At 48.1% G+C, this 16796-nt stretch overlaps 1 protein-coding gene across 2 annotated transcripts; it reads left to right on the top strand.

Annotated features, from left to right (window-relative positions):
• Positions 1-495: 495 nt before the first annotated feature.
• On the top strand, positions 496-10627 carry C11H10orf99 (chromosome 11 C10orf99 homolog). Of its 2 annotated transcripts, XR_749405.1 has the most exons (4): positions 496-613; positions 3189-3278; positions 10039-10177; positions 10307-10627. XR_749405.1 is itself a non-coding variant. In XM_010376330.1 (3 exons), the coding sequence occupies exons 1-3, from the start codon at positions 544-546 to the stop codon at positions 10122-10124; spliced, it is 246 nt and encodes an 81-aa protein (XP_010374632.1). In that variant the 5' UTR covers positions 496-543; the 3' UTR covers positions 10125-10627. The 2 variants fall into 2 exon arrangements, 1 of the variants encoding a protein (XP_010374632.1); XM_010376330.1 differs by having other exon boundaries at positions 10039-10627.
• The last annotated feature ends 6169 nt before the right edge of the window (positions 10628-16796 follow it).

The following is a 16796-nucleotide window of genomic DNA, read 5'->3' as shown; positions in this document are numbered from 1 at the left end:
GTTGATCCAAAGACATTCAAGGACAAGTTTGAGGTCACACTGCTAAGTGGCAGAGCCAGGACTCAAACCCAGGTCATCTGACTCCAGGGCCTGTGCTCCCTACATCTCATTGGTTACTCAAGGCTCATCCTTGGATGAGAACCTGCAAGGGTTTTATGATCCTTTTCCCAGACACAGCTGAGGAATGAGCAGGAAGAGCTGCATTTGATAGGATGATTACTGACACTAAAAGTTAACGTTCAACTCTAGACAGTGGCTCTTCCTGGGCAGTTGGTTCCTGCTCTCACCACTGAAGCCAGTGCTGAAACCTCTCTGGGCTGGGCATTTACAGCTTTCTGTGTTACAGGTTACTAACTGCATCTCGAAAGGCTGGTTTTCCTCTTGGGAGGGGCTGACTTCACCGTTTAGGAGAACTGCAAGGTTACTAGGGCCCTGCCTATTGGGAAACGCCTCTCTATGACTCTATAAATGTCCAAGGTGGCCCCAAGGAGGACTTCCGCAGCACAGCTCCCTTCCCAGGACGTGAGAGTCTGCCTTCTCACCATGAGGCTTCTAGTCCTTTCCAGCATGCTCTGCATCCTGCTTCTCTGCTTCTCCGTCTTCTCCACAGAAGGTAGGGCAGCCCCCAGGGTGCAGGTCCCTGAGCAGGATTTCAGAATCTGGGAAGACTCTGATCAGGAATTGCTGGAGGGCAGGCCTTGGCAGGCAGTCCTGAGCCCTGGAAAGACGGGCTCTTGCGCCTGAACCTACAGGTTTGGGGCTCAGGACTGCCTGTAGGTGGCATGGGGGCTCCATTCACAGCCCCTGTACCCCCAAATACATACCCAGCCTAAGTAAAGTGGTGTGTTCACCATGCAAACACACATACAACCTCTCAACTAGATAATTGTGCTTAAGTCCTACCTATCTAGAATTTCTGGAGCCACTCTCTTGTACTTGTATCATGCTTGGAACAGAGTAAATTAGTGTTGGGCAAATGAATACATTAATTAGTAGACCATCTAAGTCTGAACATCCCAAAACCTCATGCACAGAAAATATCCATGAGCAGCTGGAATGAAGGTGTGTGTGGTGGAGAGGTAGGGTATGTTTACGCATGTTTAGAAGAAGGGGACACCATCTTTTTACCTCTATAGATATTAATATTTAGCTCTGTTGCCTTTTTTTCTTTCTTTCTTTCTTTCTTTTTTTTTTTTTAGAGATGGAGTCTTGCTCTGTTGCCCAGGCTGGAGTGCAGTGGTGTGATCTCGGCTCACTGCAAGTTCTGCCTCCTGGGTTCATGCCATTCTCCTGTCTCAGCCTCCCAAGTAGCTGGGATTACAGGTGCCCACAACCAAGCCTGGCTAATTTTTGTACTTTTAGTAGATACGGGGTTTCACCATGTTGGCCAGGCTGGTCTTGAACTCCTGACCTCATGATCCACCCACCTCCACCTCCCAAAGTGCTGGGATTACATGCGTGAGCCACCTCGCCTGGCTGCCTTTCTTGATTCAGATAGCTGAGTGTTTCAATCCGTTTTTCTCTTGTCTAACCCTCTAGAGACTGCCTACACTTATTTTTTGTTTTAGTGGTTATGGTTATTTAAACTTTTTGGTGGGGGGAGCTGGAGCTGTAGAAATATATAAGGAGAAGAAAAACACTCATAATTCCATGATTCAAGAGTAGCCATGTTCAACATTTTGTTTATTTCCTTGCATGTAGAATTTTAAAAACTTAATTGATGTACCTCTGTATGTTCAAGGTTATATCTTTTTTATTTATCACTATATATATTGTTATAATCACCCAAAATACTTATGATTGAAGATATTCTGGAAGCATTTACAACACAGTGTCAGCAGCAGCCATCTCTGAGTAGTGGGATTATAACAAGTGTTTGTTTTACAAAGTTTCTACAATGAAAATGTGCCACATATATAATAAGGAAAACAGTGATTAGAATTCCTCATAAACACAGCCCATGACATGCAATTTATCAGACCTCTATTTTCGGACATGTTGGAGGTTGCCAGTGATACCCTAGTGACAATTAAATGAGGATAGATATCTTCCCCCATAAAGTTTCCTATCCATTTAGAACTAACTGTGGCAGATTGTTGAAGTAGCATTAATCAACTGACATTTTCAGGTATAACTTGCTATCAAGTGAATGTGCTATGATGAAGTTACATGCTTAGACATTTAGATAGTTCACAATTGTGTGCTTTTCTTTTTTTGAAGCAAGATCTTACTCTGTTGTCCAGGTCGGAGTGCAGTGGCATGACCACGGCTCAGTGCAGCCTTGACTTCCAGGGCTCAAGCGATCCTCCCACCTCAGCTTTTCCAGTAACTGGGAAAACAGGTGTGCACAACAATGCCCTGCTAATTTTTAAAATTTTTTGTAGAGACGAGGTCTCTCTATGTTGCCCAGGCTGGTCTTGAACTTCTGGACTCAAGCCATCCTCCCACCTTGGCCTCCCAGAGTGCTAGGATTACAGGCATAAGCCACCACACTCAGCCTACTTTGCACATTTTAATTATGTGGTAAAAGGTATATGTGTACATAAAATATGTCCTTTATTCAGGCTTATTTTCTTCTTTCTTTCTTTGTTTCTTTTTTTTTTTTTTTTTTGAGATGAAGTTTTTGCTCTTGTTGCCCAGGCTGGAGTGTAATAGCATGATCTTGACTCACCACAACCTCTGCCTCCCAGGTTCAAGTGATTCTCCTACCTCAGCCTTCCGAGTAGCTGGGATTACAGGAGTGCGCCATCATGCCAGGCTAATTTTGTATTTTTAGTAGAGATGGGGTTTCTTGTTGGTCAGGCTGGTCTCGAACACCCGACTTCAAGAGATCTGCCCACCTCAGCCTCCCAAAGTGCTGGGATTACAGGAATGAGCCACCACACCCGACTCAGGCGTATTTTCTTAGACTAGATTGCCAAGGGGAGAATTATTATGTCAAAGAAACTACTTATTGGACAGGAACCTGAGAAGGATATGTTTTGGGGCCATTGTGTCTCTCAACATTGTTATTTCTGAAAAGTAAATCACAACAAGGCCCACCCTTTCCCTGGGACCTCTCATAGCCTGGCTCATCCTGAGTTTATCTGGATAAATATTCCTGAGCCCTGTGCCTCGCAAGGGGAAGCTCACTCACTCACAGACAAGCCTGCTAAGGACAGTCTCTCTTCCTTTGTGTCCACCTTCAGGGAAGAGGCGTCCTGCCAAGCCCTGGCCAGGCAAGAGAGCCAGGCTCTGCTGCCACAAAGTCCCTAGCCCCAACTTGACAAACGCGAAAGGTAAGCACCCGCACCTCGTCCAGACTGTGGGGGAGAAGTCTTGCAGTGGCCATGGGACCAGCCACACGTGCTGATCAGCCCCCACCCATGGCTGGCATCAGGCTGTGGCTGGGAGGACATCTTTGTTTGGTTGATTAATTTGATAACTCCCCCCAAAAAGTCAACAAATCAATCATTTTAAACTGAATACATTCTACCATGGAAAGAAAGCAGGGTGCAATTAGAAAACGTTGTGTGGAAACACCCTTACTTCAGGTGGGAGGTGTCTGAGGAGGTGACATTTATGAGACCTGAAGAAAGGCCAGGAGCCTGGCTGAGGACTGTGGAGGTGGGGGATGCAGGCAGAGGAGGCAGCAAGGGTGAAGGGCAAGAAGGGGGTATGGAAGACAGAGGGCAACAGGGCTTGTGAGGTGCTCCCAGAAGCTAAGGACTAAGGCTGTCTGTGAACCCTGTGGACCTGAGGCTCAGACCAGCATGCAGGTCACCAGCAGGGCAGTGGGCATGAGGGTCCAGAGAGCCACAGCTTGGCAGGAGGTTAGGCAGTCCCAGAGATGCCAGCAGGCAGCATCCAGGCTGCATGACCAGGGCGGGGCCCAGAAGAGCAAAGCTGCCCTCTCCCTGAGCCTGGGGGCACTGGGAGGCCTGTGGCGGACAGGCCCAAGCCTAGGAGGGCTGTGGGCACCCAGTTCCCTGCACAGGGGCTCCAGGCCAGGGCAGGCATTCACTGGAGTTGCCCAGCCTAGGTGGAAGAGCCAGGCTGCTGGAGCGTGTGTGGGACAGGCAGATCTCCAAGGGGAGGCCTGTGGAGTCAGACAGCCTGACACCAACCTGGGGCTCCTGCCTGAACTCTGCAACCCCAGTGCCCTCTCTCAGGAGGCTGAGGAGGTCCCAGCTCCACTTGCTTCTCTGGGGCCATGGCCCATGGGGTCCATGACCAGCACCGGAGCCTCCATGCCTTTCCCAGCTACCAAGGGGATGCTCAGCTGTGATGCAGGGGAAGGACAGAGGGAAGAAGCAAAACAGGATAACTCCAGCTGCAGACCTTCTCCCGGAGATGCTGACATCCCCTTCTTCCAAACTGGAATCACACCCAGCCAGCCAGGGTAAAAATAACCAGCTCTCACATACCTCTTGCTGAACCAGGAAGGATGCAGGGTGAATGCAGGCTGTGGCTCTGCTCCCCCAGGCCCCTGGTTCTGTGAAAGAAGGTGAAAACCTTCCAGAGAGAGATGAAGGTGAGCCCCAAGAGCTCACACACCCTACCCCTCCTCTTCCCCTCTCTTGCACCGACTGCTCAGAGGCAGGAAGTTGAGGGAGTGTGTGAGCCCCCGCCATGCACACACACACAACAAACCCAAACACACAAACACAAATACCTACACACATAAGTAGATACACACCACACAACCACACACACACACAAACACATGTGCACACAGACTCACATCATTCACTACAGACACACAGACACATACACACTACACAACTACACACAGACACACAGCATATACACACAATACACAGTATAGTGATACACACATAGACACATACACACAGCACAAACACACACCACACAACTACACACACAGACACATACTACATGCACTCTACACACACACACCACTCACTATACATACAGACACATGGACACATACACACTACACAACTACACACACAGGCACACACTATACACACAAACACACTACATGCATATACACACTACACACAATCATACACACATAGACACATGCACACAGCACACACACGTATACCACACAGACACATACACAAATATGTCTACACACAAACACATACCACACAACTATACCCACAAACACACATAAATACACACAAATACGGAACACTACACAACTATACACACAGACACACACACAAATACATTCACACACACACACCACACTACACACACAGACACTACACACAGACACACAATCACACACATGCTACACAACTACACACACTGCACTCCTAAGCTACACACAGCACACACACACTACACAGATGGACAGATATACACCCAAGCACACACAGTGCACAGGAGACGTGGCCAGGTTAACTCCTGTGCAAGTACACGTGCATCTGTTTTCTCGGTTTTGTTACTTTGGGAGAATAAATCTAGGTGTGTGGCTCCTGTGCTGAGACTGGATTTCTTTTTGTGTGTATGTTTTTAAAATTCCATTGTAGAAATTTATGAACAACTTAGAACAAGAAGGAGCAAAACAAACATATGTACGGGGTCCTTGTCATGTGATCTCATTTAAATTCTTGAGACCACCGTGGGGAGGTCTTGTCACCATTGTATAGATTGGGAAACCGAGACTGAGAAAGAAACTGAGGCAGAGCCAGAAACCAGGATCTTTCCACCTCTTTCCATGACAACAAACTTCTTCCCCTGTAGACAGAAAGTTTCCTGCAGCCTGTGTATAAAGACATGCACGTGCAGGCCAGACGGCTGACTTCCCAGAAGGAAACAGCCCTTCTGGGCTAGGATCTCAGTTCCACCGCCCGCTGGTTGTGTGCCCTGGAACAAGTCACCCAGCACTGCCAAGCCTCAGTCTCCCTCCCTGTGAAGAGGAAGTGATAATAGAATCTCCTTCACTGGACCATGATGAGCAGTCAATGGGGTCATGTCTATATAGGACTTGGCATCAAGCCTGCCACACAGTGCCCTGTAAACATGTCCTGCTGTTGCTATGGAGATAGACCCAGCCCTGCCAGGGCTGCTGGCACAGGAGATGAGCAATTCCAACACTGACAGCCAAAGCCTGCACGTTCTTGTCCAGGCTTGGTGGTTGCACCTTCTGTCTTATGGACTGATGCTGGGGTTCAACAAGGAGGGAGAAGATGAGTCAGTGTTCCCAGGGTGTTGTGTAAGCAACAGCAGGATTGCTGAGTGTGCCAGGCTCCAGAAATCTGGCCTCGTGTGCTCCAGTTCACTGATGTATGACAAAGCCCCATGCATCTGTCTATAGAAACACAAAGTAACTCAGGGTTGCCTGGAGGATGTACCTGAGCCAACAACAGCAGCTATGACACACACACTTGCTAAATATTGACTACTCCTCATTCTGTGCTGTCTTTGTTGAACACTGCTTTATATCTCAGCACTGTGGTAGGCCCATGGGGATGACAATATGTGGAAGGCCCAGGACTCTGGGTCAATGTAACAAAACCATCTTCGAAAATCAACATGCTAAATGGCACTTGTTTGACAAAGCACACCCTACACAGCCCAAAATCCTTTAAACCTTGAATCACCACAGCACATGTCTCTTGCAAGGACAAGGTTGGGGGTAGGGTCACAGATTAACAGCATCTCAAATACAGAACAAAATGGAGTCTCTTACATCTACTTATTTCCACATAGACAAAGTAACAGTCTGATCTTTCTTTCTTTTCCCCACAGCTGAATTTATTACATTTACCAATTTACTTTAAAAAGACTTTTTAAAAAGTATTTAGAAAATTTATAGCAATCTGTAGAGTGGCTAGTCTTTTTGTTGTTGTTTTTTAAGAAACAGGATCTTGCTCGGTCACCCAGGCTGGAGTGCAGTGGCACAATCATAGCTCACTGCAGCCTCAAATTCCTGGGCTCCAGTGATCCTCCCTCTTCAGCCTCCCCAGTAGCTGGGACTACAGATGCATGCCATCACACTCAGCTAACCTTTCTATTTTTGTAGAGACAGGGTCTTACTATGCTGCCCAGGCTGGTCTCGAACTCCTGGACTCAAGCAACCCTCCTGCCTTGGCCTCCCAAAGTGTTTAAAGTACTGGGATTACAGGCGTGAGCCACTGCATCTGTCCTGGTTTTTTGTAAAGGAAGTTTCAATGTGCTGACTCTGTTGGCTCTTTACGGGCATCAAGCACTGGCTCCAAGCCCAGGGGCTGCTCAGGCTTAAGCTGGGGTCAGAATGATGGCTGTGAAGGCCCCACCAGCCAGGAAGTGCCATGGTCCTGAAGCCTCCGTCAGGCCACCTTCCTTCTATGCATCCTGGGCCCACTGTGAGGAAGTTATTTGGGAAGACTGGGAGGTCCTGAGGGAAGCCTGGAGCCTGAGAGGCTGCCTAGGTCTTGAGAGCTCCATGCCACCTCCCTGTTTTTGAAACCCAGCAAAATAGCTGAGCCCATAGTGGGAGACTCAGGCTGGAAGGGGCACAGAGAGGTCCCTCCCTCGCCATAGGGTTGTCTCTGCCTTCAGGAAGGGGCTCAGACTGCATGGACAAATGTTACCCATTGAGGACATGAGGTTTTCAGCAACAACGATATCAGGATGGACATGAATGCCCAGAAAATAGACCCTTGAAAGGAGGAGGTGAAGAGGACTGGCAGCCCATCCTGCCCAGTGGCTCAATCAGAGGGGCCTCAGACCCGTGGTCTTGCTCCTTGTGATTATATCTGTTAGCCATAGCTGCAGAACAACCCACTCCCAATTTTAGTGACCCAAAGCAGTATTTATTATTTTCCATGAGTTTACAGGTCAGCTGAGTATTTCTTCCAGTCTTGGCTGGACTCATTCTTCCAGGATTTGGATAGGCAGCTCTACTGATCTTGGCTGGGTGTCTCATATTTTTGGTGTCTGTGAGTGTAGAATGGTCTTGGTTGGAACAACTAGCCTCTCCTCCATGTGGTCTTCCATGCTCCCTGCAGGAATGTTCACATCGTGTCTGCAGAGTTCCACTTATATAAATGGAAACACGTAAGGCCTCTTGAGATATGGGCTCTGAACTTCCCGCCTTCATCTCTACCACTTTCACTCTGGCCAAAGCAAGTTTCAAGGCCAGTCCAGATTTTAGGAGCAGGCAAATAGACTCCATATCATGATGGGAGAAACTGCAAAGGAGAGATGGAGAATTGCAACCATATTTGCAACCAGTCAACCACAAAATTTATTGTAAGAGCCAGAGAAAATAGCCTTGGGATCTGAGCCGAGGAAAGGAGGTGGAGGAGGATCAGGGGTCAGGAAATCATGTGTCTCCACCAGAAATGCTGGTGGAAAATGCTCATGAAATGCTATTAATGGAAAAGAGTAAGTTATGCTATATATTACTAAGATTATCACTCTGGGAAGATCAAAGCACTTACCAATAGAAAAAAAAAACAGAAAAACACACCAATATTATCACTTATTTGTGGTTAAGATATGAGTGGATGGATGAATTATAATTAAATGTATTTCTTTGTATAGCTAGTGCTTATATAGCAATTACTAGGTGTGGCACTTACATCCGCTAACTCATTTAGTCCTTACAATAATCCTAAAAGTTAGACACTATTTCTCTTCTCACTTCTACAAATGAGGGACTGAAGCACAGAAAGGTTAAGTAACTTGTTGCAAGTCCTACAGCCAGGAAATAAGGGATAGATCCAGGCTTTGGATTCAAATAATCTGGTTCTCTCCAGATTTCATGATCTTACTTACCACACCACATTGCATATAGTAATAATCTGAAAACAGAAGGAGAAAAAAATAATCTCATGGTCATAACTTAGTAACCCTTCTCATTCATTTGTGTGTCCTTTGCTTTCCGTACAAACATGTTTACCTGGTTTTATTTTTAATTAATTATATCTCATTTTTTCATTTTTAAATTTAAGTCTGAAGCATTTTTCTTCTTGTTGCTACGCGGTGGTCATAACCACAGGGTTTTGTCCCCATGAAACATTTCCATCCTCATGAATTATCATTAATTTTTTATTTTATTATTTATTTATTTATTTATTTATTGAGACAAGGTTTCACTTTGTCACCCAGGCTGGAGTGCAGTGGCTCAATCATGGCTCACCACAGCCTCGACCTCCCAGGCTCAGGTGATCCTCCCACCTCAGCCTCCTGAGTAGCTAGGACCACAGGTGTGCACCACCATGCCTGGCAAATTTTTGTATTTTTGGTAGAGACGGGGTTTCATCATGTTGTGCAGGCTGTTCTTGAACCCCAGGGCTTAAGTGATCCACCCGTCTCAGCCTCCTGAAGTGCTAGGATTACGGGTGTGAGCCACTGCGCCTGGCCAAATTATCATTACTAATGAACAAGTTCTCTATTATAGGATATTCAGATTGTTTCCAGGCATTTTTTTTCTGCAATTAAAAACGAAACTATGGGCCAGGCATGGTGGCTCATGCCTGTAATCCCAGTACTTTGGGAGCCTGAGGCAGGAGGACAGCTTGAGGCCAGGAGTTCGTGACTAGGCTACGCAACATAACAAGACTCCTATCTCTCTTAAAGAAAAAAAAAAAAAAAACTATAAAGAATAGTTTAATGCATGCAGCTTTTTCTTTCTTGTGGATGATTCCTCCCATAAATGGGACTGGTTTGTCAAAAGATGCAAATGTAGTTTTGGGACACATTGCTTGGCATGTGCCATCTGGAAGGAGATAGCCGGGGGCCCAAGCGCACACATCCATGTGCAGACCCTCCTACCAGAGTCATTAGAAACAGGCCTCCCAGACCCGAGGCTCTTAGGTGGGCTCCACTTAGGATCAGCCACCTTCTCTTCATCTTCTAGCAATCAATTAGATTCCCTTTGATGGGACTGAAATAACCTGGGCTGGTCATGTTTGCCATGGAAAGCCACTTCTAGGCCTCTAGGGAAAAGGATAAGATCTAATTCTTGCTTTGATTTTTTAAAAAATGTGTTTGAAAATGCATCTTAATTGTGTTTTCCTCTCTCTCCCCCAACCTGGCTCTGACCTTGCCACCTTCCTGTCCTTGTCCCTCTTGTCTGCTCATTGCTCCTCCCAGGACATCATGTGAGACTCTGCAAACCATGCAAGCTTGAGCCACAGCCCCGCCCTTGGGTGGTGCCTGGGGCACTCCCACAGGTGTAGCACTCCCAAAGCAAGACTCCAGACAGAGGAGACCCTCACACCTGGCACCTGAGGTACCCAGCAGCCTCCTGTCTCCCCTTTCAGCCTTCACAGCAGTGAGCTGCAATGTTAGAGGGCTTCATCTTGGGCTGCAAGGACCCTGGGAAAGTTCAAGAACTCCATGTCCTTTTCTCAACTTTCAGAGCTATCATGAGCCAACCTCAACCACAGGGCCTCAGTCGCCACCATGTGGGTCTCTCCAGTGCAAACAGCCAAGCATTCCACCATGACTGGTCACAGCTACAAATCCAGAGACCATCAATCCTGCTAAGGTGCAGGGTAGCAAGCACCCAAGGGTGGCTGACTAAGACTGCAGAGTCTGCCTCCATCTTCAGCCTCCTGGCATTTAACCACCAGCATCCAGTGACCCCCCAAGGAATCCCTTCCTAGCCTCCCGACATGAGTCTGCTAGAAAGAACACCCAAACAAGCAAGTGATAAATAAATAAATCAACTCAATGCAGACACATCCTTGTTTGACAAGGTCAGTGATAGAGCCTGAGGCACAACTTTCTGCTAGAACAAACCTGTCCCTAAAGACTTCCCTGCAGGCCACTCTTGGCCACAACACAATGTAACTATGTGAGGAGCAGGGACAGAGGCCCTGGGTCCGGCACATCAGGGCTGGAAGCTCTGCCCTGCTGAGGGTGTTTTGTGTGAGCTGAGCATGTTGGGTCTTTTTTAGAAAACTGAGATTACAGGACCTACTCAGAGGGCAAATAGCCAGGTGTGAAGTGCCCACAAAGGGCCTGGCACACAGAGGGACTTGGTTCAGGGAAATCCTTGCCTCTCCTTCCCCATCCTGGGGGAGGGTGTTTATGCCCACGGCGAACACAGTGCTGCAGGGCTGAGTGAGGCTCAGAGAGCACAGATGGCTCAGGTCTGAGCAGCTTATCTTTCAACAAAGCTCCCTTCTAATCCGATTCTCACAGCAAGGTTGGAAGCCCCATCGCTGCACCCTCCACAGCTGTGTAGGAGAACACCAGGCCCCCTCTGGGCTGATGGGCAGAGGTTCCCTGGCCCAGGGCTCTGGGCACCGTGGTACCCAGGGCAAGTCAGAGTCTGTCTTGTCACAGGCCCCACTTTTCACATCCCTTCCATATGTTCCACTCTTAGGCTCACTCATTCACTCATTCGTTCCCAGGCTCTGCAGTGCTGTGTTCACCGCGGGCATAAACACCCCTTCAGGTGGAGCAGGGGAGGTGGGGACTTCCCTGAACCCAGCCCCTCTGTGCTCCAGGCCCTTTGCTGCATTTCACACCTGCCTACTTGCCCTCTGAGCAGGTCCTCTAATCTCCATGTTCATCTATCCTGGGGTAGTAATTGTCAGGCCCTGAGCTGGGTTCTGAGGCTCGGAGATGAATAAATATGGTCCCTGATGTCTGAGAGGCAATCATTGTTCCACAAAGTTGTGGGCACCCAGGTAAGAACAGAGGGCTGGGACTGCAGGAGAAGGAGTGGAAGGTGAGAGGGAATGCAAAGACTGCTCAAACTTAGCAGAAGCCAGCCAGAGAAGGGGCACAGGGTGTGTGTGTGTGTGTGTGTGTGTGTGTGTGTGGTGTGCAGAGGGGTGTGGAGAATGTGGGAGGTGTAGGGGGGTTTGTGTGGTGTATGTAGTGAATGGTGTGCAATGTGTGTGTGAGATGTGTATGTGAGGGTATAGGATGTGTATATGTGATGTGTGTGTGATGTGTGGTGTGTGTGTGATAGTATGGACTTTGTAGTATGTGTGCAATATGTATGTCTAGCGTGTATGTAGTTTATACAGTGTGTGTGATGTGTGTTGTGGATGTGTGGTAGATGGTGGATGTATGGTTTGCAGTATGTATGATATGTGTGCATGTGGCATGTGTGATGTGTGGTATGTGGTGTGTGTGTAATGTGTTGTGTGTTGTGTTGTGTGTGGTGTGTGTGGTGTGTGTGATATGTGGTGTATGGTTGTATGTGTGGTATGTGTTTGTGATGTGTATGATGTGTGGTGTGTGTGATGCATTTGTATGGTGTGTGGTTTGTGTGTGGGTTATTTGTGTGTGGGTGTACAGTGTGTGGTGTTTGTGTGATGCATGTGTGTGTTGGGGCATGTGGTTTGTGTGTGTGTGTGGTGTATGTGTGCTGTATGGTGGATGTGTGGTTTATGGATATTGTTTGTGGTACGTATGATGTGTGTGTGGCATGTGTGATGTGTGGTGTGTGTGGTGTATGTGTGTAATGTGTGTAATGTGTGTGGTGTGTTGTGTGTATTGTGTGATGCGGTGTGTGATATGTGGTGTGTGGTTGTGTGTGTGATGCATTTGTGTGGTGTGTTTGTGTGTGTGGTGTCTGTGTGATTGTGTGTGTGTGTTGGAGTGTGTGGTGAGGGGTGTGTGTGGTGTGTGTGTGTGTGTGTGTGTGTGTGTGTGTTGGGGTGAAGTAAGGATGCAGCAAGGGCCAGGCAGGAAGCATGAGTGTTGAAGGAGAAGTCAGCAACTGGACAGCAGCATCAGGACAAAAGCGAAGCAGAGGGTTCAGCCGGGGCCTACAGAAGGGCCTGGAAAGTTCTCAGTGTTTGGGGTTTATCTTGAGAGCAGTGAAGAACCAGAGATTCAGTAAGCAGGAGAGAATGCCATGAGAGAGGGCCATTAAGAGACAGAAGGAAGGAAGCTGAGGCAGGGGTGGCAAGTGCGGCACCAAGGGCCAAGGTTGGGGCGTTCAGAACAGCAATGGAGAGGCTTTGGAGATGTGTTAGCTGTGGGGCTAACAGGTCCACAGTGGCGACTCCGTGCTGTGTCAGACCTTCACCAGGAACTCCTTTGGCATCACCTAGCAGCAATGCAAGAGCTGGCCATTTCTGTGTCCTTCTCCTCTCCCTTCTCTCTTCTCCACCCCAAGCCCAAAAAGTAAAGAAAAAAGCCACAGACAAAAAAATTAAACATGTGTGCTGGAGAGTCAACCAAAAGGAAGACTCAAAGGCCGTGTGCCCCACTGATGAGCTGACCTCCTTCTGGGAACCATGGAGAGGAAGAGAAGCAAGAGCTCGCGAAGCCTCAGCCTCTGTGAGGGGTGCAGGTGAGGAAGACCAGATATTTAATACACACAAATAAGAGGAAGACACAGCCTGGCCTGTGGGAAAGAAGGAGCACCTACTCTGAGGGCCAGGATTGCAGGGTCATGGCTGTGAGCCACTCACAGTGAAATGGTGCTGCAAAGAGGCTGGCCTTGGGCCGTATGGGCTGTATGAGCAGTGACCCCAAGACCCCAAGAGGCCCTCAAGGGACACCAGCCCCTCAAAACAGCCTAGGTCAAAGGTGAGAACATAAAAGGAGCAGAGGACCCTGCACCTGCTCCACCCCAGCCTGTCCTATCTGTCCTTCTGAGGAGGGACAGAAAGCCTGTGACGGGTTCCCAGGCCAACAGAGATGCTCATGCAGAGCTAGAGGTCTGTGGCTCCTTGGGAGCAGGTGCTGCTTCCCTCAGAAATACCAAAAACTTTCCTTCCCACTCTCACTGACCAACTTCAAAACTTGCAACATGCAGCCAGGCACGGTGGCTCACGCCTGTAATCCCAGCACTTTGGGAGGCCGAGGTGGGCAGATCATGAGTTCAGGAGATAAAGACCATCCTGGCTAACACGGTGAAACCCTGTCTCTACTAAAAATACAAAAAATTAGCCAGGCGTGGTGGCGGGTGCCTGTAGTCCCAGCTACTCAGGGGGAGGGTGAGGCAAGAGAATGGCAGGAACCCGGGAGGTGGAGATTGCAGTGAGCCGAGATCACACCACTGCTCTGCCTTCTGGGTGACAAAGCAAGACTCCGGCTCAAAAAAAAAAAAAAAAAAAAAAAAAACTTGCAACATACACTTTTAAACTTTCTCAGCGACTGCTTGAACCCGGGAGGCGGAGGTTGCAGTGAGCTGAGATCACACTGTTGCACTCCAGCCTGGGCAACAGAGAAAGACTCCTTCTCAAAATAAATAAATAAGTAACTTTCTCAGCAGTGGAAGAATTTTGCTCTCAAAGGGAGGTTGAGACTAAAGGTAAACTCTTGTGAATAACATTTTTCCAGCTTGGAGAGAAAACCCAAACATCTGGAAGTGGCTTTAAAATAATAAAACTGGAATTCTTATGTTGCCCTGGTTGACTCTTGAAGAATCTAGACCAGTTTGCAGGTTATAGTACCACCAACAGAGGAAGTGTACCATCTCCATGGTGACTAAAGGGGTCCATATTCCCTGAAAGGGTGGGACACCGCTGTAATTGATAGAGCATGAGCTTCAAAATCAGATTTGGGCTCATATGATGGCTCTGTCATACACCCACTTTGTGACATTGGGGAGGTCAGATAACCTCTCAGAGTTTCTCCCCATCTGTAAAATGAGGCTAAAACTGTCTATCGCACCTCCCAGCTCATCTCCGGGCAAATAGCCCATGGTAAACCACCTTCTGGAGCCCTGCAGGAGCCATACCCTGGCCGGTTAATGCTCACACAGTGACTCCCCTTACCAACTCTGCGGCATTTTCCCTGCTTTGGGAGCATAGGTGTGTCCAGGGCTCAAGTCTGGTCTCCCCAGCCGTGGCTGGACCTTGCCCATTTACTAGGAGCCTGGTAACATGTAGGTGGCTCTAGAAGCAATGAGCAGACTCATGCTATCAACAGCTCCATCTCAGGAAGAGGTCTTTGGCACTCATTTGCTCTTTAACCTCAGTTAAACTACACTGCCCCTCAGGACATGCAAAGTTCAACCAGAATGTGGGGGATGGTGTCAAATTACAAGATGTCCACTCTAAGAAGTCCCTTTCCACATTAAATGCAAGAATTTCAACTCAATGTTTAAATACGCTGTGAATGTAAACATTTATATATGTGCCATAGTCTCCACCACTCCCTATTGCCTTTCACCCAGCCATTTCACACATTTCCATTTCCTGCCTGGTTCAGCAGGGATTTTCAATGTATGCCCCTGGCTGCTCCACTCTGCCAATTTATGGATGGATGGATAAGGAGCATGACAAAGGCCACGACCAGGAACCAACGCTTATGACATTGTCAGATGCCTCTTCATTCATTCATTCAATGTTCCTCTATTTGGCCAGGCGCAGTGGCTCACCCCTTTAATCTCAGCACTTTGGGAGGCTGAGGTGGGTGGATCACTTGAGGTCAGGAGTTCAAGATCAGCCTGGCCAACATGGCGAAACCCCATCTCTACTAAAAATACAAAAAAATTAGCCAGGCGTGGTGGCACACAGTTACTTGGGAGGCAGAGGTATGAGAATCACTTGAACTTGGGAGGCGGAGGTTGCAGTGAGCAGAGATCTTGCCACTGCACTCCTGCCTGGGTGCAGAGCCACACTTTGTCTCAAAAAAAAAAACTATCTATCTATCTATCTATCTATCTATCTATCTATCTATCTATTTATCTATCTATTCCTCTATTCATTCAGCCAGTCAATAATAAAATAATTACCCATTGAGGACCTATTTTGTGCCAGACCCTATGCTAATGCTGAAGCACACTATGAATGAAACACAGCTCCTTCCCTGGTGCACAGCCTTCTAGGGGAGACACACAAGAAGACTGCACAAAATACTTTTTTTTTTTTTTTTAAGGCAAGGTCTTACTGCACTCACTCTGGAGTGTAGTGGTGCAATCATGGCTCACTGCAGCCTCAACCTCTCAGGTTCAAGCAATCCTCTCACCTCAGCCTCCCGAGTAGCTTGGACTACAGGTGTATGCCATCACACCCAGCTAATTTTTTTTTTTTTTTTTTTTTTTGGTAGAGACAGGTTTTCATGGTGTTGCCCAGGCTGGTCTTAAACTCCTGGGCTCAAGTGATCTGCCCACCTTGGCCTCCTAAAGTGTTGGATTACAGGCGTGAGCCACTGAGTCAGGCCTACTGAAGTCTTTTAAAGGCTCTGTTGAGGTTCCAAATAGGGAGCAGTTCTGCTTGGAGGCAGAGGTATGCTGGGAAAAAGAACCTTCTGGAAAGAGAGAGATCCTTCGATGTGTTCCTCTACTCAGGCTCCGCCATGTGGCAGGCTGAGAAAGCGCAGGAGACTACTGTAGGATGGAAACAGGCAAAGTCAGGGTTAGAGGAGGCTCTGTCCACCCATGTGAATGCCCATACAAGCCAGGAGTCACAGTCAGTGGGTAAAATGGTTACTGGAGCCACTAACCTATTAGATGGGTGTAAGGAAACAGGTGGCACCACAGAGTCCCTCAGTTAAAGAGATAGGCAAGGTCTCAGACAGATAGGAAAGGGACCCCATCTTCAAGTCAGAGGAAACTGAGGTAGCCACTCTACACCTGGCCTGGGTACAGCAAGGGGGCAGGGGAAGTCACATGTCACAGTAGATGGGTATCCAGCCTCCCCAGGCACACTGAGCCCACAGCTGAGCTACTAGCCTCAGAGTCCACTGCTGTGGGGTGGGACTCCCAGTTTCCAGCCAGGAGAGGACATCCTGGCCCAGACCTGCAGAGGAGAGTCTTCAGGACCTCACCTGGACTGGGACAGTACCTGACGGAATTGTATCCAGAGACAGTATGCCCAGTACACAGTTGACACATCCAGGCCTACTCAGATCCCCTGACCCTATTCCGTCAAGCTCAGTACCAAACTCTGTCTTGGGCTAGGACTTTCTTATCATGAGCAATCATTTTG

The sequence above is a fragment of the Rhinopithecus roxellana genome, chromosome 11, assembly GCF_007565055.1.
Source record: "Rhinopithecus roxellana isolate Shanxi Qingling chromosome 11, ASM756505v1, whole genome shotgun sequence".
Classification (NCBI taxonomy): domain Eukaryota; kingdom Metazoa; phylum Chordata; class Mammalia; order Primates; family Cercopithecidae; genus Rhinopithecus; species Rhinopithecus roxellana.
This window is presented reverse-complemented; position numbering and strand designations above follow the sequence as displayed.

Bases quoted from the DNA above. Each gene is read 5' to 3' on its own strand.
- C11H10orf99 (XM_010376330.1), top strand. From the start codon at position 544: ATGAGGCTTCTAGTCCTTTCCAGCATGCTCTGCATCCTGCTTCTCTGC. The intron at 614-3,188 runs GTAGGGCAGCCC...GTCCACCTTCAG, and splicing joins CTCCGTCTTCTCCACAGAAG to GGAAGAGGCGTCCTGCCAAG. The intron at 3,279-10,038 runs GTAAGCACCCGC...TGCTCCTCCCAG, and splicing joins CAACTTGACAAACGCGAAAG to GACATCATGTGAGACTCTGC.